The sequence below is a fragment of the Myxocyprinus asiaticus genome, chromosome 3, assembly GCF_019703515.2.
Source record: "Myxocyprinus asiaticus isolate MX2 ecotype Aquarium Trade chromosome 3, UBuf_Myxa_2, whole genome shotgun sequence".
In the NCBI taxonomy this organism is placed as follows: Eukaryota; Metazoa; Chordata; class Actinopteri; order Cypriniformes; family Catostomidae; genus Myxocyprinus; species Myxocyprinus asiaticus.
The window spans coordinates 31,115,847-31,139,267 of NC_059346.1; the positions used below are offsets into that span (position 1 = coordinate 31,115,847).

Genomic DNA, 23,421 nt, shown 5'->3' on the forward strand with positions numbered 1-23,421 from the left:
GAATTTAATTCATTTTGGAATAAGGCTGTAACATAACAAAATGTGGAAAAAGTGAAGCGCTGTGAATACTTTCCGGATGCACTGTATTTGCATCTGCCTAATTTGTCCAGCTTCTAAATAGTTATCAATGAATTTGGGCCAAAATACCGTAGATTTTGACTGGCTGCACAGCGAATTTGTGGACCAAATTTTTGGGTTGCGACTCACCAGTTGCGAGTCATCGTTCTCATCATATTGCTGTTGCCAGCGTTTTGTAAATGCAATAGGCCACCTGAGGCCATGTGTTAAGAGGGGCAGTGACACTAGGCTTTGAGTACGCAAAATTTTTTCGGACAACGCAATATGAGGGCTTACATTTACATTTATGCATTTGGCAGACGCTTTTATCCGAAGCGACTTACAGTGCAGTTATTACAGGGACAATCCCCCTGGAGCAACCTGGAGTTAAGTGCCTTGTTCAAGGACACAATGGTGATGGCTGTGGGGATTGAACCAGCAACCTTCTGATTACCAGTTATGTGCTTTAGCCCACTTCGCCACCACCTTCACAAGGCTACTCACTTTCCTATATGTAGGGTAAAATGGGGCTAAAGGCACACCTTAAGGAAAAAAAAATAAAAAATTCTGGTCACAAAGTGTATCAAGATTGAAATAATATATTTCCTTTTATTGAATATTGACGGAGCAGCATCATTTGTGTGAAAATAAATTACAGAAAGTTGTTTTGATTCAAATTCTTTAAAATAAAAATAAATAAAAAAAATTTTTAAAAAGGGGCCCCATAAAGTGATATCGTATAAATATAGGGACAATAGTTATAGGGCAAAATTTGTCAACTTAGGTAAACACTTTTGAGACAGCAAGATGCTTTTTGAGTAACAAAATAAGATATTACTTATTCAGAATAACCACTTCAGAAAAGTGTTAAACATTCCTTGTTAATTTCAATCACATTTGGCATTTCATAACATCTCAAGTATTCTATAAACAAATTAATGTCCATTGTGATTGGATCAGTCAACTTGAGCTCAGTTTGAACACTATTCATAACAAATCTATTCGCCAAACTTAAGAAAAACAATGTGTTTTAAGGGGGGCCTTTAGGCCCTGCAACAGGGGGGGCTTTTTACCCCAAATACCATCTTATTGGTTATTAAAAAATTATGTAATTTTTTTGATTAATTTAATCACCTTGAACAAACTAAAAATGATAAATAAGTATTTTGTCTAAAAATAAATGTGATATTTTCAGGGGGTTTCATTAGCTACATAAATTTGCAACATAAAAAAAAAAAAAAAATGAGATCAAATTAACTCGAAATCAAACTTTAGACGTCGCACACAATGATCTTTTTTCATTTTTGCAGTGTATAGTGAAAAACAGGTGCAGGAAAGTACTGTGGTGGTTATTGTTGCTATTTAGTGTTTTGGAAGAAAAGAAAATCAAAAGTGCCTTTTACCCTGCAAGTCCTTTAGCTCTGTTGTACCCTATTCTTTTAATTGAGCAAAGAGGTCAGCTTGTGATGTTCCGATCTTCTATTGGTCACACTTCTCTTCATACAGATTCGCAGGTCAGAGTTCACCAAACCTGAACTTGAAATTTCTTTGCATGAGGTTGCATCTGCGGTCTCCACATTCGGATGCATTTGATTTGAGCGCAAATTATAGTGTGACCGCTCCTTTACTGTGAAATTACCACAGTAATAGGGCTGTCAATGTAAGAACACCTTTTACCTGTAATAAAATCACTATAATACACAGCCCCAAATGGCTTTAATCAAAAAGAATGAGCAAATAAAAGGATCCAGCTCCCTGATTCTATGTGTGCGGTAGGGGATTGTGTTTTATGTGGTATTGTAAGAATACACAGTACACTTGCAGTGTATCACAATTTTACAGCTGCACTTCGGTCTGCTGAACTAGAGTGACCCATAACAGATGTAAAACACATATAAAAACAAGCAATGTGTGTCTCTCTCCATGTATAAGTATGGTGATGTGTGTTTGCATGTCTGACTGATTATGTATTTACTGTCATACTTGCTGCTAAGATCAGTTCCCTGTGCAGACTGTAGGTCATAAGCGGTTCACTTAGACTCCTAAAAAAAAAAAAAACACACACACACACAAATAATATGTCATTGTTAATCTCTCACCCCAAAATGAAAACTGTCATCACTTACTCATTTACTTTTTTTTTTGGAACACAAAAGGAGTTACTTGGCAGAATGCCCAAGTTGCTCCGTACCATACAATGAAAGTCAATGGAGACTAGGACTGTCAATCTCCAAAGATGCTTTCAAATATGGCACATTAAAAAGTCAATGATGTTTAAGAGCCGTTAGATGTCACAGATGATTATTATTTTTTTAGTGAATATCAGCTTAAATATCTGTCTATTCTTGACACAAAACATTTATAAGAATTTATAAAACTTGAAATTTGCTGCATTAATTGTATGGACTACTTAAAGGAATATTCTGGGTTAAGTTCAATCAACAGCGTTTGTGGCATAATGTTGATTACCACAAAAAATATTTTCGACTCATCCCTCTTTTTCTTTAAAAACAAAAATGGAGGTTACAGTGAGGCACTTCATTTCATGGAAGTGAATGGGCCATTTTTTTGGAGAGTTTAAAGGAGGAAATGTGAATATAATATATTATAATTTTATAAAAGCACTTACATTAATTCTTCTGTTAAAACTCATGTATTATTTGAGCTGTAAAGTTGTTTAAAATGTCATTTTTACAGTCATTTTAGGGTTTGTTGACATCACATTCTCATGGAAAAAAGTTATAAAATTGGCTATAACTTTACAGAGAAAAGGTTGGTAAGTGACTTTATCACACTCATGTTAACATGAATATTGTTTATGTCTTGAGGCTTTATTTTTAAAATAGTGAGTATTTTAATGTTTACAGATTGGCCCCATTCAGTGTCTCACTGTAACCCCCATTTTTGCTTTTTTAAAGAAAAAGGTGGGGGAAGCCAAAATATTTTTTTCTGGTTATCAATATTATGCCACAAAAGCTGTCGATTGAGCTGAACTTGTATTGAACCCGAAATATTTCTTTAAACGGTACTTTTATTGTTTTGTTTTTGTCATTTTTGGAGCTTGGCAGCCTCAGTCTCTATTCACTTTCATCATATGGAGAAAAGACAGTCATATGGGTTTGGAATGACATAAGGGTGAGTAAATGATGACTGAAGTTTTTTTTTTCTCCCCAATTTGGAATGCCCAATTCCCACTACTTAGGTCCTCGTGGTGGTGCGGTTACTCACCTCAATCCGGGTGGCAAAGTACAAGTCTCAGTTGCCTCCACTTCTGAGACCGTCAATCTGCGCATCTTATCACGTGGCTTGTTGTGCATGACACCGCGGAGACTCCGCATGTGGAGGCTCATGCTACTCTCCACAATCCATGCACAACTCACCACGCACCCCAATGAGAGCGAGAACCCCTAATTGCGACCATGAGGAGGTTACCCCATGTGACTCTACCCTCCCTAGCAACCAGGCCAATTTGGCTGCTTAGGAGACCTGGCTGGAGTCACTCAGCACACCCTGGATTCAAACTCGCGACTCCAGGGGTGGTAGTCAGCGTCAATACTCGCTGAGCTACCCAGGCCCCCCTATGTATACAACTCTTATAGAAATCTAATAAAACTATTTGTTTGTGTAAACTCACCGTAGATAAAATTTCAAGGCACTAGTGATGGTCTTAATGTCCAAATCATTACAACTGAAATCTACATCACCTGGACACTTTGGATCTACAGACAGAGTAGAGAGGGAGAGAGAGCAAGAAAGAGTGAGATGAATGGCCTTCCTCAGATGGTTGTTGTTCAATATGGGAGTCTTTTACAGCCCAAGGTCGCTCAAATGGACGTATATCTCTGCTTTGGTTTCCTCAGATACTTAAAAAAAAAAAAATTCACAAAGTTCAAAAAGCCAACTGAGGACGGCACAAAAACTTTGGACTTATGAGCCATTAAATTTACAGTCCACATAAAATGTGAAAAACTATGTGACATGAGTTAAAAGACACTTGTATATTAGCTTGTAATTGTCGGTCTGTAAATCTGGTTTAATGGTTTACAACAGTTTGTGTTTGGACTTCTTCCTTCGCAAATGCACCACTGGTCGTATATAATGAGTGGGTCTGTGTTTGCGAAAGAGAAGGACAAGAGTGTATGAGAGCATGCTTGTACTCTATGTCTTCCCCCGTACACACGTTCACGGCAGATTTTCTTTTGGCCATTTCCTCACCAAAGAAGGTATTCAGAAGTTTCTGTACTTGAATGTTGCTGCCGACCGTCCTGTAGACCCCTTCCTGAGTCAGACCTAACAAAAAGAAATAGGAGAAAAACAAAACAAGAAAGTAAGAGAAATAGAAAGAATGATTTATAGTGTGAGAAAATGGGAGAACCTGGCATGCAGGAGAAAGAAAGGGGGAGTGTCTGGCAGTGGAAAAGTACAGCTCTAACAAAAAAACGAACATGAATGTAACATTCATTCATTCAACCTCAAAGACAGCTTGCCAGGGTTTACTGATTGTTAATGTACAAACACAGTTCCGAACACATACATCAGCACTTCAAAAACAACCCGTTTGCGCACTCGCCTCCTGTTGTTAAGGCTATGGTTTAAATAAGTAACCTCTTAAGTTGACTTTGTGATTTTACTGTCTTGTTATAACAGTATCTACTGTCGTTACTCTAGAGACCGAAGCGGTCCAGTGCTTTCGACCTGCGGTCTACATAAAATAGAAAAATGAAAGAGGGAGAGATAGTACCAATACATGTCTGTAAGCAATTTATCTATATGTGGAAGTTTTTGCTTCTTTAATTCTTATAGTATATCCTTGATAAAATGTGGTATATTAATATGTTTCTGAGTATGTATGTTTCAGGTTCTTTGGCTACATCAGCAGCAGTTCTGCAGAACAAATACATTCTGGAAATGAATGCTTTTATTTACAGTTGGCTCAAATCCGCTCTCAGCTCTAGACATGCACATCCAAACACTAATGGTGCACTGCTGCCCTCTGCTTGTGGCATTTGAGACATTACATAAGTGACATTGGGCCTCATTCATGAAACACAAATACATCATAAACCCCTTCTTGTGTAAATTGTTGCAATGAACTGAATGCAACATTTTACCAAGAATGCTTTTACGCAGGTTTTACGCAGACTTTTTGACTGCTCGTGTTTCATGAATGTGGCCAATTGTCTTATTCTTTCCACTTCTTTTCATTAAAGTATGCAGGTTCAGCATATGGTGGCCATGAAGTGCATAAACAGCACAGAGGTGATTTTAAACGGCCCACAACGGACTCCACCAGTAACCCAGTAATTTGAGAATAGGTAAGAAACATGTCTTTACAGAAATTAAAATAAAAGTAAGTGATCACACCTTTTGTTTCCACAAAGTTGATGCATTTTCTGACAAATTTGAAGCCCAGGTCATTCAGCTCCACTGAGGATAAAAGAAAATAATAATAATAAAATTACACATAATGAACACTGTTTATCATCACTGTATGTATTTCTCAATAGGTTACTGGACACTATTTATGGTGCAGTTACACGCTGTATTGCACAGGCTTGCAAGTATTTCACATTCTGAATCTATTAAACGGTATCTTCTATTTTTAGAGTGTTTTTCCTGTTTTGCAGATTTTGCTCTCTTTCATGGAATTAGTTTTTATATTTTGCACTAAAACGGTTCAAAAACTGCCAGGAAGAACACCAACAAAAAGTGCCATACATTACCATGGTATTACAGTTCCATGTTTTTAGTTCTGTTTTGGAAATTCACTAACAAAAAAGTATCATGGTACTACCATGTTTTTGGGCATGGTTCTGTACCTTGGTACTACCATAGTATTTTTGGAAGAATCTTGAAGTACCAAGTAAATACCATGGCAAGTGAATTTCAGTACCATGCTCATAAATAGTTAATAAATAATTACAATCAAATAGAAAATAAACATCAGTAACTTTTCTGTTACAAAAAGGAATCTGTAATAATATTATATACTAGAACAGTGTTTCCTAAACTTTTTTCTGCCACGGCACACTTTTTACAATTAAACAAATCCCATGGCACACCTCTATCCCACTGTCCCACATAACCATCTTTGGTAGTTTTCCTTTTCAAGAACTTCCATGTTTTCTGTCCATTTTAGTTGCATGTTTACTTGTAATGTTTGAAATTCAGCTATGCATAAAACACAAGTCACTTAGGTATGGTAATGAGATCACAGGTGGCAAGAGTGCTAATTAGGTAATGAATAAAACAACAAATTTGCAACTTTTCTTATTTTTAGATTTGTTCTTGCAAATTAATTCTTGCAATGCCACAGCAAATAATTTTTTATTTATCTATTTATTTACATGGCTCCAGACTAATATTTAAGAGTGGTAGCACCGGTGTTAAATTCTACAAATGGTCACACCAGCACTTGAGTTGATTAAAATTTGTTTTCTTTAATGGTTTCTTTTTATCAGGATCTTGATGATTACAATACAGTCATCTGAAGACAAACAAAGCCTTTTTCTACAATCAGAGGGCATTAGAAAAGATTTTACACAGAAGGAAAGTTGTATCGTCCTGGTTACTTGCGTAACCTCTGTTCCCTGATGGAGGGAACGAGACGTTGTGTCGATGTAGTGACATTAGGGGTCACTCTTGGGAGCCCGAGACACCACTGGTCTTTGATAAAAGGCCAATGAAAATTGGCGAGTGGTATTTGCATGCCACTCCCCCGGACATACGGGTATAAAAGGAGCTGGTATTCAACTACTCATTCAGGTTTTATGCTGAGGAACCGAGACAAGGTCCGGCCATTTCAATGGGTAGTTCAGCGTTGTGGCAGGAGGGACACAACGTCTCGTTCCCTCCATCAGGGAACGGAGGTTACGCAAGTAACCAGGACGTTCCCTATCTGTCACTCACTCGACATTGTGTCGATGTAGTGACACTAGGGGACCCTATACGAAACACCACAACTGGCTAAATTGTGTTATGTGAACTGGCGGTGTGTGACGGGCAGACCACTGTGTGCCTCGTAGCCAGCGCACCAGGCCGACACGTAACCTCCCCCAACATAGTGATGAGTGTCGATCGGCCCTTTGGGGACAAGTCGACTACCCAAAAGATAGAGACAGGCTAACCCAGTCGTGGCCTCTTTTCCCCTTCTTTTTTTCCACTCCCTAAAAAAGAAGGGGGATTATCCGAGTGGGCCGCCAGGTCTAGTTGGTGGGGGGGTGTCCCTCCCAAGGGGAGGACACCGCGGAGACCACACCTCGCCCAAGAGAGGGGGGGATATTTAAGTGGAAAAAATATGTCACATGGTCTTGCCGACCATGTGGAGAGTCTCATGGTAGATCCTACCCAACGGGGGAGGAGTTACTACAAACATGGAGACTGTGGCAGAGGGGCTCTGCCCAAGGAAGACGCAGTTTGCCAACAGGGAAACGAATTAGCGGAAGATATACATCGCATGGGGTTACCTTACAGGGAACCGCCACATGCGGAGCACCTACCCCAGAACAGGGCTCTTAGTTAGCACGTGTACTGGGCCGGCAGTGAGTCTCTCCGAAAACTCGACTGCCGCAGGGCTCGGAGGAAGTCAACCAGGGAACATAGTTTGTGAACACTACTGGGAATTAATGGCGCACGTCTTCAGCTCAGAATAGGTGAAAGGCGCTACGTGCAAGCGATACACCCGGCTGGCTATCCCGGGCTTATCCGCTTGTATTGCGTGCCACTACCTGGGTCGAAACCGGTTCCACCCGGAGGTTGTAGAACCTTGCAAAGGTGTTAGGTGTTGCCCAGCCCGCAGCTCTGCAAATGTCTGTTAGAGAGGCACCCCTGGCCAGGGCCCAGGAGGCCGCTATATCCCTGGTAGAATGGGCTCGTAGCCCTACCGGGGGCGGCATGTCCTGGGCGTGAATGCCATAGCTATGGCGTCAATGAGCCAGTGGCCGATCCTCTGCTTGGAGACAGCGCTTCCTTTCCGCTGTGCACCAAAGCAGACAAAGAGCTGCTCAGAGATCCTAAAGCTCTGCGTGTGATCCAAATAGATGCGTAAAGCACGCACTGGACACAGCAACGACAGGGCTGGGGCAGTGCTCGCAGGTTCACCACCTGATCCCTAAAAGGGGTCGTGGGAACCTTGGGCACATAGCCTGGTCGGGGTCTCAGGATCACATGAGAGTTGCCCGGACCGAACTCCAGGCACGTTTCGCTGACAGAAAACGCTTGCAGGTCTCCTACCCGCTTGATGGAAGTGAGCGCAGTCAGGAGGGCAGTCTTCAAGTAGAGTGCCTTAAGCTCAGCTGACTGCAAAGGCTCAAAGGGGGCTCTCTGTAGATCCTGAAGAACTACAGAGAGGTCCCATGAGGGAACGAGGTGCTGTCTGGAGGGATTCAGCCTCCTGGCGCCTCTCAGGAACCTGATGATCAGGTCGTGCTTCCCTAAGGACTTACCGTTGACTGTGTCGTAGTGTGCTGCTATGGCGACTACGTACACCTTCAAGGTGGAAGGGGACAGCTGCCCTTCCAACCTCTCCTGCAGGAAGGAAAGCACTGATCCGACTGCGCATCTCTGGGGGTCTTCCCATCGGAAGAACACCACTTAGCGAACAGACGCCACTTAAAAGCATACAGGCGCCTCGTAGAGTTCAGATGGCACCCCGTCCCTGAGAAAGAAGGTCCTTCCTCAGGGGAATTCGCTGGGGGGGGGGGCTGTCGTGAGGAGCGTGAGGTCTGAGAACCATGTCTGGGTGGGCCAGTAGGGTGCTACCAGGACGACCGGCTCCTCGTCCTCACTGACCTTGCACAGGGTCTGTGCATGTAGGCTCACTGGGGGAAACGCATATTTGCGCAGGCCAGGGGGGCAGCTGTGTGCCAGCGCATCTACGCTGAGGGGGGCCTCGGTCAGGGCGTACCAGAGCGGGCAGTGGGAGGATTCTTGGGAGGCGAACAGGTCCACCTGTGCCTGTCCGAATAGACTCCAAATCAGCTGGACCACCTGAGGGTGGAGTCTCCACTCTCCCCTGAGGGTAACCTGCTGTGACAGCGCGTCCGCTGTAGTATTGAGGTTGCCCTGGTTGTGAGTGGCTCCAGAGGAGGAGACGGCGGGCGAGTTGTGACATACAACGAAAGCGCAGACCGCCTTGGCGGTTGACATATGCTACCGTTGCCATGTTGTCTGTCCGAACTAACACGTGCTTGCCCTAGATCAACGGCCGAAACCTCTGCATGGCGAGCAGAATTGCCAACAACTCGAGGCAGTTGATGTGCCAATGCAGTCGTGGGCCTGTCCACAAGCTGGCAGCTGCGTGCCCATTGCAAACAGCGCCCCAGCCCATTTTGGAGGCGTCTGTCGTGACCACGACGCGCCTGGAGACCTATTCTAGGTGAACACCTGCCCGTAGAAATGAGAGGTCGGCCCAAGTGCTGAAAAGACGGTGACAGACCGGTGTAATGACCACGCGATGTGTCCCGCGGCACCATGACCAACTCGGGGACTCAAGTCTGAAGCCAGTGCTGAAGCGGTCTTATATGCATCAACCCGAGCAGGGTGGCTACCGCTAAGGATGCCATATGCCTGAGGGGCCTCTGAAAAATTTCAGTGGAACTTCAAACAGGCCAGCACTGACTGGGTGCGCTCGTTCGTGAGGTGCGCTGTCAAAGAGACTGAGTCCAACTCCAAACCGAGGAAAGAGATGCTCTGAACCGGGAGGAGCTTGCTCTTTTCCCAGTTGACCCGAAGCCCTAGTCGGCTGAGGTGTGAGAGCACCAAGTCCCGAGAGTGAGCTAGGATTAGCCAGTCGTCGAGATAGTTGAGAATGAGAATGCCCACTTCCCTTACCGGGGCAAGGGCTGCCTCTGCGACATTCTTGAAGACACGAGGAGACAAGGACAGTCCGAAAGGGAGGACCTTGTACTGATACGCCTGACCCTCGAATGCAAACCGCAGGAAGGGTCTGTGTTGAGGTAGAATCGAGACGTGGAAGTACGCGTCCTTCAGGTCTACCGCCGCGAACCAATCTTGATGCCGGACGCTCGCCAGAATGCGTTTTTGCATCAGCATCTTGAACAGGAGTTTGTGTAAAGCCTGGTTCAGTACTCGCAGGTCCAAGATTGGCTGCAACCCACCGCCTTTTTTCGGTACGATGAAGTAGGGGCTGTAAAACCCCTTCTTCATCTCGGCTGGAGGGACAGGTTCTATCGCACCCTTCCGTAAGAGGGTAGCAATCTCCGCGCGCAAGGTAGCAGCGTTTTCGTCCTTCACCAAGGTGAAGTGGATACCGCTGAACCTGGGCGGGCGCCTGGTGAACTGAATTGCGTAGCCGAGTCAGCCGGTCTGGACCAGTCATCGCGACGGATTGGAAAGTGCAAGCCACGCATCCAATTTCCACTCAAGGGGACCAAGGGGACAATGTCGTCGGATGTACCGGCAGGTGGGGCCTCGCGGAGGGGCGGAGCTCGAGGTGCCACACCACGTCGTGGCCGTGCTGAGTCTAGGGACATCGAAGCACTTACCTGGCTCCTTGTGAGCACCCCCGGAACAGCCTGGGATGGGGGAGGAAGAGGCCTGTCTTTGTGACCCGTGGAGAATGTCACATCGGGGCCGAATGTGTGCCACAGTTGGGCGCTCAGGGGCGGGAAGACCACCGCTGGAGCACCAATCCTGCAAGGAAAAATCCATGGATGGTAGTCGTGATGACGGCCGTGCACACTGGGTATGTGTCCCAGGGAAGAAGGGAACCACTCTTTTGCCGAACTGTTGGGTACCGCAGCCACTTGGGCATGCGGCGAAATCAAACAAAAAGGCAACAAAAGATTCTCCACCCAGCCCTCCACCGGGGGATGGAGTGGTCTTCTTACCAGCTCCAGATGAGTGGGTTTCTTCAACCCTGGGTCACCCGTCTCAGGGGCGCTTTGACGACCTCCGTGGGTTCTTAGCGGCCAACTGTGAGACAGGTGGCGTCTGCCGGGCTGAAGGGGCGGGCTGCGGTGGAGCCGGTGCAGTCACCGCAGGGGGACACACTTGGCGACGAGCAGACGGGGTGCGGGATCTTAAGCCATGCTGGGGCAGGATATGCCGGAAAGTCCTCGACGGTGTCGCTGAATCGGCCAGCCTGGGAAATGGGGGCAGCAAGGAACCGTGTCTTGTCGGCCTCACCCATCTCGACCAGGTTGAGCCAAAGGTGGCGCTCCTGGACCACAAATCTGGACATCGTCCGCCCGAGAGACCACGCCGTGACCTTCGTCACTCGGAGAGCGAGGTTGGTCGCCGAGCGCAGTTCCTGCATCAGATCTGGGACAGAACTACCCTCGTGCAGTTCTTTTAGCGCCTTGGCTTGGTGGACCTGCAGGAGAGCCATGGCGTGCAGGGCAGAGGCGGCTTGTCCAGCAGCGCTGTAGGATTTAGTCGTCAGGGACGACGTGAACCTACAGGGCTTGGACGGGAGCTTTGGGCGTCCGCACCAGGTGGTGGCGCTCTGCGGGCATAGGTGCACCGCGAGCACTTTATCCACCAGGGGAATCGCCGTATAGCCCCTGGCCGCCCCACCATTGAGGGTAGTGAGGGCAGGGGAACTGAGGAATCGGGACCGGGCAGTAAAAGGTGCCCCCCACGGTTTCGTCAGCTCCTCGTGCACTTCCGGGAAGAAAGGCACTGGAGCAGGGCGTGGCTGCTTTGAGCGGCACAGCGAGCCAAGAACCAATCATCAAGCTGCGAGGGTTCAGGGGAAAGCGGAGGGTTCCACTCTAGCCCGACGCTCGCGGCCACCCTGGAAAGCATGTCTGTCATCTCTGCATCAGCCTGTGACTGGGCAATCGTCCCCGAAGGGGGGAGCCCAGCTGAGGCTTCTGCGTCCGACTGGACAAGCCCGCTCTCCGATGCTGCGCTCGAGAGCTCATCAACTTCGCGGGCTCCAAACAAGAGGCCAGACTCGCCATGAGACGAGCCGGCGGACTCATCCGGAAGCCCGACTGGGGCAGACGAGCGAGCTGGGGAATGGGAGGTCCGTGGGGGGATACCCGGCGGAGGCGATCCCATTGGGGTCCCCAAATCGCCCCCAGTGCTAGTCGCGCTGGCCTCATACCTGTAGGTAGAAGGACCAAGGTGGGGAGCTGTTCATGTGGGTCGCACCCAGACACGAAAGACAGTGATCATGACCATCCGAAGTTGAGAGATAACGACCGCAACCAGGAATAACACACAATCAGAAAGGCATCTTTAAATAGACGTGTCTTTAAAAAGACGTTCCGCGTGTGCCGCTCTTTTTAGAGAAATATACTCTTTTAGAGAAATAAACTCTTTCAGAAAATATATTCTCTTTTTTCTGCTGAAGCGCCCAGGGGCGTTCTCTGCAGTGCACCAGTGCAGAGGAGGGAGAAGCCGCTGAAATGCGCTGTCAGATCCAGCAGAGGTGAATGAACAGTAGAAATTCAGCTCAATGAGCATGACCGTTCGGCTCCGAAGAGAAAATCTGAATGAGTGGTTGCATACCAACTCCTTTTATACCCGTATGTCCGGGGGACTGGCATACAAATACTACTCGCCAATTTTCATTGGCCTTTTATCAAAGACCAGAGGTGTCTCGGGCTCCCAAGTGTGACCCCTAGTGTCACTACATCGACACAACGTTGAGTGAGTGACAGATAGGGAACCATAGTTTTAACTGTGGCATTTGCAATAAGATCATAGTAACCAAAAGTATAAGTAAAACCATGATTAGCAGTAACCATAAAACAAATTATGGCATTTTTCGTAAGAAAAACACATTCTGAAATTAAATTGTATTTTCTCATTACTATATTGATATAAGTTCATGATAAATATTTTTCTTTTAATATCAGTGATGTGTGGATTGAAACCTTACAATTTGCATCTGTTCATTGTGCAGATTTCTCCTTTATTCCTTTTCAATGCTGTTTAGAATGTTGGGGCCGTTTAATAAACTTTTAAACTGGTTTAATTATCGACACATTATGGGATTTCATAGAGGTTTTAAACAAAAAATCAACGGCGAATTTGCAACCCAGCCCATGCTTCTCGCAGCTCTGTTTATGATGATCTGCTCAGCTGAGCACTCGAGACCGGTCCATGTGTAAATGTCTCTGCGCTGATCTGTCCATTGAGCAGCGCTGACTGATCCGGGTAAAGCTGTTTCCTTTTGCGTTTGGAACATTTGCCATTTGATATTTCTCATACGGAACAAAAAAACCGACAGAGCACAATCAGAGAGTCAGCCAACTTTGTAGTCGCACCAATGCGACCTCTTGCAAAGTTTAATCGAACCGTTTGAAAAAATGGTTGAAAAATTCGACTCAAAAATTGATAATTTTCCATGGCACACCTGACAATCTTTCATGGCACACTAGTGTGCCGCGGCGCAGTGGTTGGGAAACACTGTACTAGAATATACTACTCCCCTATCCATAATAAAGTTATACTTACTCTCTGCCTGCTTTTGAATTGGAGAATGATAAATCTGAAAATTATGAACAAACAGACATGACTCATAAGGTAAGTATCAGAACCATGATCATATAAAAAGGAAGACAATGAGGGGTTTTGAGAGAGGGGTGATAATGTTAAACACACTGGTTCTTTCCCATCCATGGCCTCCATCCACTGCTTCCGGTTAGCCTCAGAAATAGCTTGGAGCAAGACAGGGCTGTATCTGTTGAAACAAAGAAACAAAAAACATGGGCACAGTGCAATGGATATATTAATAATTAAAGCCTTGTGTCGCTTGTGTGCATTTTCTCCAATATCAGACAAATGGCTATACTTTGCAGAGTGCTCAAACGACCTTGAGAATGAGTAAGTGTCATGGATACAAGCCTGATGCGGACTCTCACCTTTCATTTGACTCAATGTCAAAACAAAAGCGTTTATCAATGGAGTCAGTTTTACGGCGAATGCAGGACTTCAGGGTGAGTTGAGTTGTGGTCTGACAAAAATACAGAAAGAGAATGTGAGAAAAAGGGGCTTACACTTCACAAAGTAATGATTATTTTGCATACATTCATCTGTAATAATATTGCACCTGTTTGGTCCCTGTTTTTTGCTCCATTGGCACCATGATAAATAACTTGTTGTCCTTGAAGTATTTACAATAATACTTCACCCAGGTTACACCCAGAGCCCCTAGAGAGACAGTGACAGAAATATGGACAAATACAGTATTTATTAACCATCATCACTCTATGATTTGTCCTGTGTTTAGATGTGACCTCTACAGAGTAAACACTTAGTAAAAGCCTTTTATTTTACACAGAGATATTGCTCAGCGGTTGGATTATTAAAAGAACATTCTGGGTCATTTTCAACTTAAGGTGTAACACGAACCTCGCATTTCTGCTTTTAAACCCTCTGGTCAACTTTAAACATGGTAACTTTCCATTTATACACACTGCAAGATGAGTTGAAGTTATCGCAAAAGAGAAAGAGCACTCACATTTCTCCTGTACATAGAGGTATCCCTCCATGGTCGGTTGTTGGCCGTGTCTAATACAAATCTTTGACGATTGTTTCATCCTCTTCATTAGCTCTTCCATCTCCTCTCTGGTACTCTCAAAGTGATTACGGGTCTATGACGACAACAACAGCAGTGGTCAATCAGAAAAAAACCCAAATCTACAATGCTGATATGATGCTTTATAATCTGCATTAACCCATTACGTAGTTACATTAGACATGCTAATTAGTAGTGGTACAGTGCTGTCCATTTTCTGAATTATTCAAACCAGGATGTTGACTAAACCATTAGACACGGGGGGTAATCGAAATAAACGAAACAAGCAAGTACAACCCCATGATCAATAGAAACATGTAAATGATTCATGCTGCAACCCCCCCCCCCCCCACCAATGTTCAAGACAAATCTACGCCCTTGCATGAATCAAACAAAATGGTAATGTTTTGCACTATATGCCAACAAAAAATCTAAAGTGTGACAACTTTCATTACTAATTTCCATAAATTATTGAAGATTACAAATGTAATAATTTATATCAATTTTTCATAAAGAAGTATCAAGTAAGAAATACAAATATATTTTTCTGACACTTTAATTAAATCAAATAATTTTTCTGTGGTGGGGGCAAAGAAAAAGTTTGCAGGGTAAGTTTAAAATCCAAACTAATTGCCCGATCAAACCAGAAGAAAAAATCCTTATTGTTGAGCCCTGGACTGTACTAAATGTCCTAAAACACTCTTAGGAAAAAGCATGTGCTAGATGACTACTCACTAATATTCAGAAAGCCTAGAAACAGAGTGAAGGTCAAACCAACCGACCCACATATTGATCAGCTATGGCAATTTGATCATGCAACTATATAAATAGAAGGACAGAGTGATTATTGATTGGTGAAGCTCTCACATTCTGTAGGCTGAGCTGAAGCTCCTGCTTGTAAGGAAGAAAGTCCTGTGTCATCTCCACTGTCAGATTATTCAGAGTTAAGATGCTCTGCAGAAACGCCAAGACCTGTCAATCACACACATGGACACACCCCTGTAAGGATAAACAACTAATAGGAAAATAACATGCTTTAGTCAATGCTTATTTATTGTTAATGTCAGTATGAATATAGTCATATTTATTTGTGAGTGTTACAGTCTAGTTCTGATCCGTGCACCTGTAGATGCCTCTACATACACACAATCAAACATCTGTTACTACAATAAACATATGGCATATAAATACAGAAGTGTATGTGTGTGTGTGTGTGTGTGCTTGAGGAAAAGGATGTTCACACGCACAGGCTCCACAACATCAAACTTCTTCCTGTCTTGAACTTGCTGGATCTGGTACACATACTCAACAGATGACTCGTAAAATGCCTGACGCTCCTTATCTAATTGTTCATCGGCCTGCAAACACACACATGTAAACACATACATAAACAAAGTTACACACATATACAGTGGACATAAAAGTCTACACACCCCTGTTAAAACAGCAGGTTTTTGTGATGTAAAAGATTAAACAAAGATAAATCATATCAGACTTTTTGCACCTTTAATGTAAAAATTACAATCTATGCAATGCCACTGAAAACCAAAGTGATATTTCAGAGAAAAAAAATAATAAAACAAAATGCATAAGTGTGCACATCCCTGAACTAATACTTAGTTGAAGCACCCTTTGATTTTATTACAGCACTCAGTCTGTTTGGATAAGAGTCTATTAGCTTGGCACATCTTGACTTGGGAATATTTTCCCACAAAAACGTTCCAGATCTGTCAAATTGCGAGGCCATCTCCTTTGTATGGCCCTCTTCAGGTCCTCCCACAGATTTTCTAAAGGATTCAGGTATGGGCTCTGGCTGGGCCATTCCAAAACATTAATCTGTTTTTGCTGAAGCCATTCTTTTGTTGATTTGGATGTGTACTTTGGATCATTGTCATGCTGAAAGGTGAAAGATCTCTTCGTTTTCAGCTTTCTAGCAGATGCCAGCAGGTTCTGTACCAAAATTGACTGGTACCTGGAGCTATTCATGATTCCCTCCACCTTCACTAAAGCCCCAGTTCCAGCTGAAGAAAAGCAGTCCCAAAGCATGATGCTGCCACCACCATGCTTCACCGTGGGTATGGTGTTCTTTTGCTGATGTGCTGTGTTGTCTCTTCGCCAAACGTACCTTTTACAATTTTGGGCAAAAAGTTTGATCTTGGTCTCATCAGACCATAACACATTTTTCCACATGGTTTTGTGAGACTGGATATAGGTTTTTGCAAAGTTTAGCTGGGCTTGGATGGTTTTTTTCAGAAAAGGCTTGCGTCTTGCCACCCTGCCCCATAGCCCAGACAGATGAAGAATATGGGAGATAGTTGTCAAATGTAGGGAGCAACCAGTACTTGCCAGAAAGAGCTGCAGCTACTTTAATATTGCTGTAGGCCTCTTGACAGCCTCCCTGACCTTTTGTCTCTTTGTCTTCTCAACAATTTTGTAGGGACAAATTGGAAAAATTGGCGAGTGGTATTTGCATGCAACTCCCCTGGACATACGGGTATAAAAGGAGCTGGTATGCAACCACTCATTCGGATTTTCTCTTCGGAGCCGAACGGTCATGCTCACTGAGCTGAATTCCCTCGACTGTTCATTCACCTCTGCTGGATCTGATGGCGCATTTCAGCGGCTTCTCCCTCCTCTGCACTGGTGCACTGCAGAGAATGTCCCTGGGCGCTTCGGCAGAAATAAGAGTATATTTCTCTAAAAGAGCGGCACACACGGAACGTCTTTTTAAAGACGTTTCTTTTTAAAGATGCCTTACCTTTGTGTGTTATTCCTGGTTGCGCTCGTTATCTCTCGCCTTCTGACGGTCACGTTCACTGTCTTTCGTGTCTGGGCACTGCTCACGCGGAGACAGCGTTCGTGGATGGGTCATGTACTCATTGCGAGGACATGTCCATGGCAACGATGCGGTCGCGGCTTGCCTTCGAAAGAAAGCAAGCCACCCCAGAGGCTCCCCGCCTCGGTTCTTTTACCCACGGGTATGAGGCCAGCGCGGCTAGCACTGGGGGCGATTTGGGGACCCCAATGGGACCGCCTCCGCTGGGTATCCCCCCGTGGACCTCCCATTCCCCAGCACGCTCGTCTGCCCTGATTGGGCTTCCGGATGAGTCCGCCGGCTCGTCTCACGGCGAGTTCGACCTCTTATTCGGAGCCCGCGAATGTGATAAGCTCTCAAGCGCAGCATCGGAGAGCAGGCTCGTCCAGTCGGTTGTTGACAGGAACTGCGCTCGGCGACTGACCTCTCTATCCGAGCGACGAAGGTCACAGCGCGGTCTCTCGGCCGGACGATGTCCACATTAGAAGTCCAGGAGCGCCACCTTTGGTGCTCTGGAGCTGGTAAGCAGACCACTCCATCCCCCAGTCGAGGGCCGGGAGGAGAATCTTTTTTACCTTTGCATTTAATTGCACTGCATGCCCAAGTGGCTGCAGTACCCAAGAGTTCAGCAAGAGCGGTTTCCTTGTTCCCTGGGTCTTGTATCCGATGTGCACGGCCATCATCATGACCACCGTCCATCACTCTATTTGGCAGGATTGGCGATCCAGCAGCGGTCTTCCGCCCCTGAGCTCCCAGCTGTGGCACAAATCCGCCCCCGTTGTGACAGTCTCCACAAGTCACGAGGACAGGCCTCTTCCTCCCCCGTCCCAAGCTGTTCCGGGGGTGGTCACAAGGAGCCAGGTAAGTACTTCGATGTCCCTGAACTCAGCATGGCCACGACGTGGTGTGGCACCTTGAGCTCCGCCGTGCTGCGTGGCCCCACCCCCCGGTACGTCCGACGAGATTGTCCCTTTGGTTCCCCTCGCGCGGAGCTTGGATGCGTGGCTTTCGCTTTCCAATCCGTCGCGATGGCTGGTCCGGACCATCTGACTCGGCTACGCGATTCAGTTAGCCAGGTGTCCGCCCAGGTTCAGCGGTATCCACTTCACGTTGGTGAAGGACGAAAATGCTGCTACCTTGCACGCGGAGATCGCCACCCTCCTACGGATGGGTGCGATAGAGACTGTCCCTCCAGCCGAGATGAAGAAGGGGTTTTACAGCCCCTACTTCATCGTACCATAAAAAAGGCGGTGGTTTGCGGCCAATTTTGAACCTGCGAGTACTGAACCGGGCTTTACACAGACTCCCGTTCAAGATGCTGACGCAAAAACACATTCTGGCAAGCGTCCGGCATCAAGACTGGTTCGCGGCGGTAGACCCGAAGGACGCATACTTCCACGTCTTGATTCTACCTCGACACAGACCCATCCTACGGTTTGCATTCGAGGGTCAGGCGTATCAGTACAAGGTCCTCCCTTTCAGCCTGTCCTTGTTTCCTCGCATCTTCACGAAGGTCGCAGAGGCAGCCCTTGCCCCGTTAAGGGAAGTGGGCATTCGCATTCTCAACTATCTCGATGACTGGCTAATCCTAGCTCACTCTCGGGACATGGACTTGGTGCTCTCACACCTCAGCCGACTAGGGCTTCGGGTCAACTGGGAAAAAGCAAGCTCCTCCCGGTTCAGAGCATCTCTTTCCTTGGTTTGGAGTTGGACTCGGTCTCTTTGACAGCGCGCCTCATGAACGAGCGTGCCCAGTCGGTGCTGGCCTGTTTGAAGGCTTTCAAACAGAAAACAGTGGTTCCACTGAAATTCTTTCAGAGGCTCCTGGGGCATATGGCATCTTCAGCGGTGGCCACCCCACTCGGGTTGATGCATATGAGACCGCTTCAGCACTGGCTTCAGACTCGAGTACCGAGATAGGCATGGTGCTGCGGGACACATCGCGTGGTCATCACGTCGGTCTGTCACCGTCTTTTCAGCCCTTGGACCGACCTCTCATTTCTACGGGCAGGTGTTCCCCTAGAACTGGTCTCCAGGCGCATCGTGGTCACGATGGACGCCTCCAAAACTGGCTGGGGCGCTGTTTGCAACGGCCACGCAGCTGCTGGCTTGTGGACAGGCCCGCGACTGCATTGGCACATCAACTGCCTCGAGTTGTTGGCAATTCTGCTCACCCTTCGGAGGTTTCGGCCGTTGATCTAGGGCAAGCACGTGTTAGTTTGACAGACAACACGGCAACAGTAGCATATGTCAACAGCTAAGGCAGTCTGCACTCTTGTTGTATGTCACAACTCGCCCGCCGTCTCCTCCTCTGGAGTCAGCAGCACCTCAAGTCGCTGCGAGCCACTCGCATCCCGGGCATCCTCAACACTACAGAGGACGCGCTGTCATGGCAAGTTACCCACAGGGGAGAGTGGAGACTCCACCCTCAGATGGTCCAGGAGTCAATTTGGACAGGCACAGGTGCACCTGTTCACCTCCCAGGAATCCTCCCACTGCCGCTCTGGTACGCCCTGACCGAGGCCCCCCTTGGCATAGACGCGCTGGCACACAGCTGGTCCCCTGGCCTGCGCAAATACGCGTTTCCCCCAGTGAGCCAACTTGCACAGACCCTGTGCAAGGTCAGGCAGGACGAGTAGCCAGTCGTCCTGGTAGCACCCTACTGGCCCACCCAGATGTGGTTCTCGGACCTCACGCTCCTTGCGATGGAGGGAACGAGACGTTGTGTCCCTCCTGCCACAACGCTGAACTACCCGCTGAAATGACCGGACCTTGTCTCGGCTCCTCAGCATAAAACCTGAATGAGTGGTTGCATACCAGCTCCTTTTATACCCGTATGTCCGGGGGAGTGGCATGCAAATACCACTCGCCAATTTTCATTGGCCTTTTATCAAAGACCAGAGGTGTCTCGGGCTCCCAAGAGTGACCCCTAGTGTCACTACATCGACACAACGTCTCGTTCCCTCCATCAGGGAACGGAGGTTACACAAGTAACCAGGATGTTTTCAGTGGCATTGCATACGTTGTAATTTTTACATTAAAGGTGCAAAAAGTCTGATATGATTTATCTTTGTTTAATCTTTTCACAAAAACCTGCTGTTTTAACAGGGGTGTGTAGACTTTTTATATCCACTGTATGCACATGGTAGACATGTGTCAAACAGTTTAAGTTTTGCTAAATCATTTATACCACAGTAAATTTATTTGAGTGGGTATCAGTGGGCAGTAGGGCTACATGATTATGCTGAAAATTATAATTGATATTATTTAGCTTGATATTGTAATTGCAACTATTTATTTTGGTTAAAATACTTTTTGTGGGGCAATTACATGCCATATTCTTTATGTAGGCTACGCATCCAAAACAAGCTGAGAATATTTTTTGAATTGCTTTATTGCATAAAAAAACAAGTGTTTTTGTTTACATTTTGAATAAATTTTACACAGAAAGTGTGCAACACAACAATACTAGAATACTAGGTTGTTGTTTCTGATATGCTAATTGAATAATTTAAACAGACTGTCTATTGCATTCATGCACACGATGGACCAAAATCTTGACACTACAGTTATGGATCTAAATTGAATTATATAATTGACATTTTTCACAATTAGTTAATTGCAGCGGCTGTTATTGTAATGTCGATAATTTTTTTCGATTAATTTCGCAGCCTTAGTTGGCAGGACTGCTTTATGTTATTTACAGGGTTCGTACAGCTTTTTAAGAGTGAAATTCAAGCACTTTTCCAGCATTTTCAAGGTACCTTAATCTTCGTTTTCAAGCACCTCAAAGCTTTAATTATTATCCAATTCTAAAAGTTACTTGACAAAAATGTAATGATCAAAAAGCATCCTCTTTGATTTCAAACATTGCCCAATCTATAAAAATGGAAGTTTCAAGAATTCCTTTAAGCCCACAGACAGCTAAGACTGGAATCCTTAATATGATTACAACCAAAGACTTGCATTAACATATAGATACAGTCAGCAACAGTTATCTATGTGAATTACTATGGGTGAAAATAAATCCTGGTTACTGTAGTTACTTATTCATTTCCATGTGGAAAATTAACAGAATTGTCAAACAAATTTGGCCATTTTTCAAGATAGTTTGTTTGGGTGTAAGATGTGACTGCAATTATCAGACTGATATGAAGAATATTATGCTATTATTAATATTAGGAGTTATTTCAGCTGTTCTGAGAGCTAAAATATGTAAGGGACAATTGTACAGCCAGAATGGGAAAAGCCTTTGAACATGTAACACTGCTTATCAGCAAAACAAGGTTACTGCAAGTTTAAAATAACCAAGTCATGTTTTCCACTTAATTAGTTCATGGAAGATTAATATAAATTTGTGTTAATCATATTAAAATTGGTAAATGTACCAACATATCAATACATAGCTGATAAATAAACAACAATATTAACCTACAAATTATACTAAATGATTTAATGTACAAAGTCATGCAGGGACGTCCGTGATAACTCTTAAGAGATTTCATTAGCAAACTGTATTATACTACTGTAATATAATACTGAATTCTTTTTATTGAATATGTTAATTTTATTATAGTACAACAGTAATATTTCTGTCATAATTTCATTACAGTCACACAGCACTGGTCCTATTAAACCCTCAAAGCTTTTTTTTTTTTTAAGGTAAACTGAAGACATTTGTATTTCTTACATATTTTTTTTAAAACATGCTTATTTACAATGTGGTAAAATGCCACCTCCTCCTCTTCTGTGCCCCAGTGTCACATTATTACGAGAATGTTTTTAATTATGTGAATTTCGTAGCACTTTGATTTCTCAATGCATGTTATAAGAAAAACGCACAGCGGACTTTAATATTGAACCAAACTCAAAACACTCCCATGATGGATGGAGTTTGTGTGGACTGTTCAATGTTTGCGAGCCACTGAGACAGTTGAAAACAGTGGCCGTGCTTAGACCATGCTAATCCAAGTACATTTATTTAATGAAATTGCAGCCTTTTGGGGGGGTTAATAAATCGCACTGGGCCATATCGCGATTTCGATTTTATTTTGAATTATTTGAATTATTTTTATTATAATCTCAGCCCTACATTTAACCAAAGTCTTTCTAGCAAGTCAGTTCACTGGCAGCCATCTTTGGAATGCTCTCGGGAGGTTATTTCCAGTCATGCCAGTGCAGCTCCTATCTACTTGAATGGAGAAAGACCAAAATCTCAAAAACGGATGGTCTAGATTATGATTAAAGAACATATTTCAAATCAGCAATAAAATCTGACAATACTGGAATCATAAATTGATCCTATTGATGCGGAGCTCTGCGTAGGGCATCAATTTGGCCAGCTCCTCCACACAGAGGTATTTTATGTCTCCTCTTACAGCCAGCGGTCATTGAAATGGCACTCCAGCATATTCATGGAAGCAGGAGATGCAGGTATAATTTCTTTGGCAGCAATCTACCACAGTGGAGGCGTGCAGTACTTCAGTGTGCGCGTGACATCAAAGTAAGATGTGGAGTGGTGCACGTGCGCTCACGAAACACCACAAACATAACTGTATAATATCTATTTCAAATTTGAAATGATTTTAAATCTTTTATAACATTCAACAGCCTAAGGAAAAAATCAAGCATTTTCAAGGAATATATTCAAAATTCAAGCACATTTCAAACCTTGAAAACCTATTGACACATTTTGTCTGACTCCAAGAGAGTTGAGAATATCAATACATGCCAATCCCAATGTGTCATTTTCATTATCTATGTGAATGTTGAAGTCACCAACAATTAAAACTCTATCTACATATATATTTGATACCAATCTGTCCTTTGAATATCAAATTTCCAATGTTTGTAGAACAGCATTCTTCCACCCGAGAAATATTGCTAAATTACGACACATGCTCTCTGTTGCTGATGTCGAAAAATATATTAATGCGTTCATGACCTCAAGATTATTGTATTGCATTACTGAGAGGATGTCCGGCAAGTTCAATAAATAAACTTCAATTGGTTCAAAATGCAGCAGCCAGAGTGCTGACTAGAACTAAGAAATATA

The 23,421-nt window shown here is 44.7% G+C and overlaps 1 protein-coding gene across 3 annotated transcripts in view; it reads right to left on the minus strand.

The window, feature by feature from the left end:
* The window catches only part of ophn1 (oligophrenin 1), a 70,853-nt gene that overhangs the window by 34,266 nt on the left and 13,166 nt on the right, over positions 1–23,421 (minus strand). For all 3 annotated transcript variants that reach the window (XM_051660455.1, XM_051660470.1, XM_051660460.1), the window contains 11 exons: positions 15,799–15,909; positions 15,419–15,523; positions 14,495–14,627; positions 14,084–14,184; positions 13,896–13,987; positions 13,636–13,714; positions 13,489–13,522; positions 5,422–5,484; positions 4,273–4,347; positions 3,692–3,776; positions 2,041–2,099 (listed from right to left, as the gene is read on the minus strand). In XM_051660455.1, the coding sequence (XP_051516415.1) occupies positions 2,041–2,099; positions 3,692–3,776; positions 4,273–4,347; positions 5,422–5,484; positions 13,489–13,522; positions 13,636–13,714; positions 13,896–13,987; positions 14,084–14,184; positions 14,495–14,627; positions 15,419–15,523; positions 15,799–15,909 (937 nt within the window). The remainder of the gene's footprint in view (positions 1–2,040; positions 2,100–3,691; positions 3,777–4,272; positions 4,348–5,421; positions 5,485–13,488; positions 13,523–13,635; positions 13,715–13,895; positions 13,988–14,083; positions 14,185–14,494; positions 14,628–15,418; positions 15,524–15,798; positions 15,910–23,421) is intronic.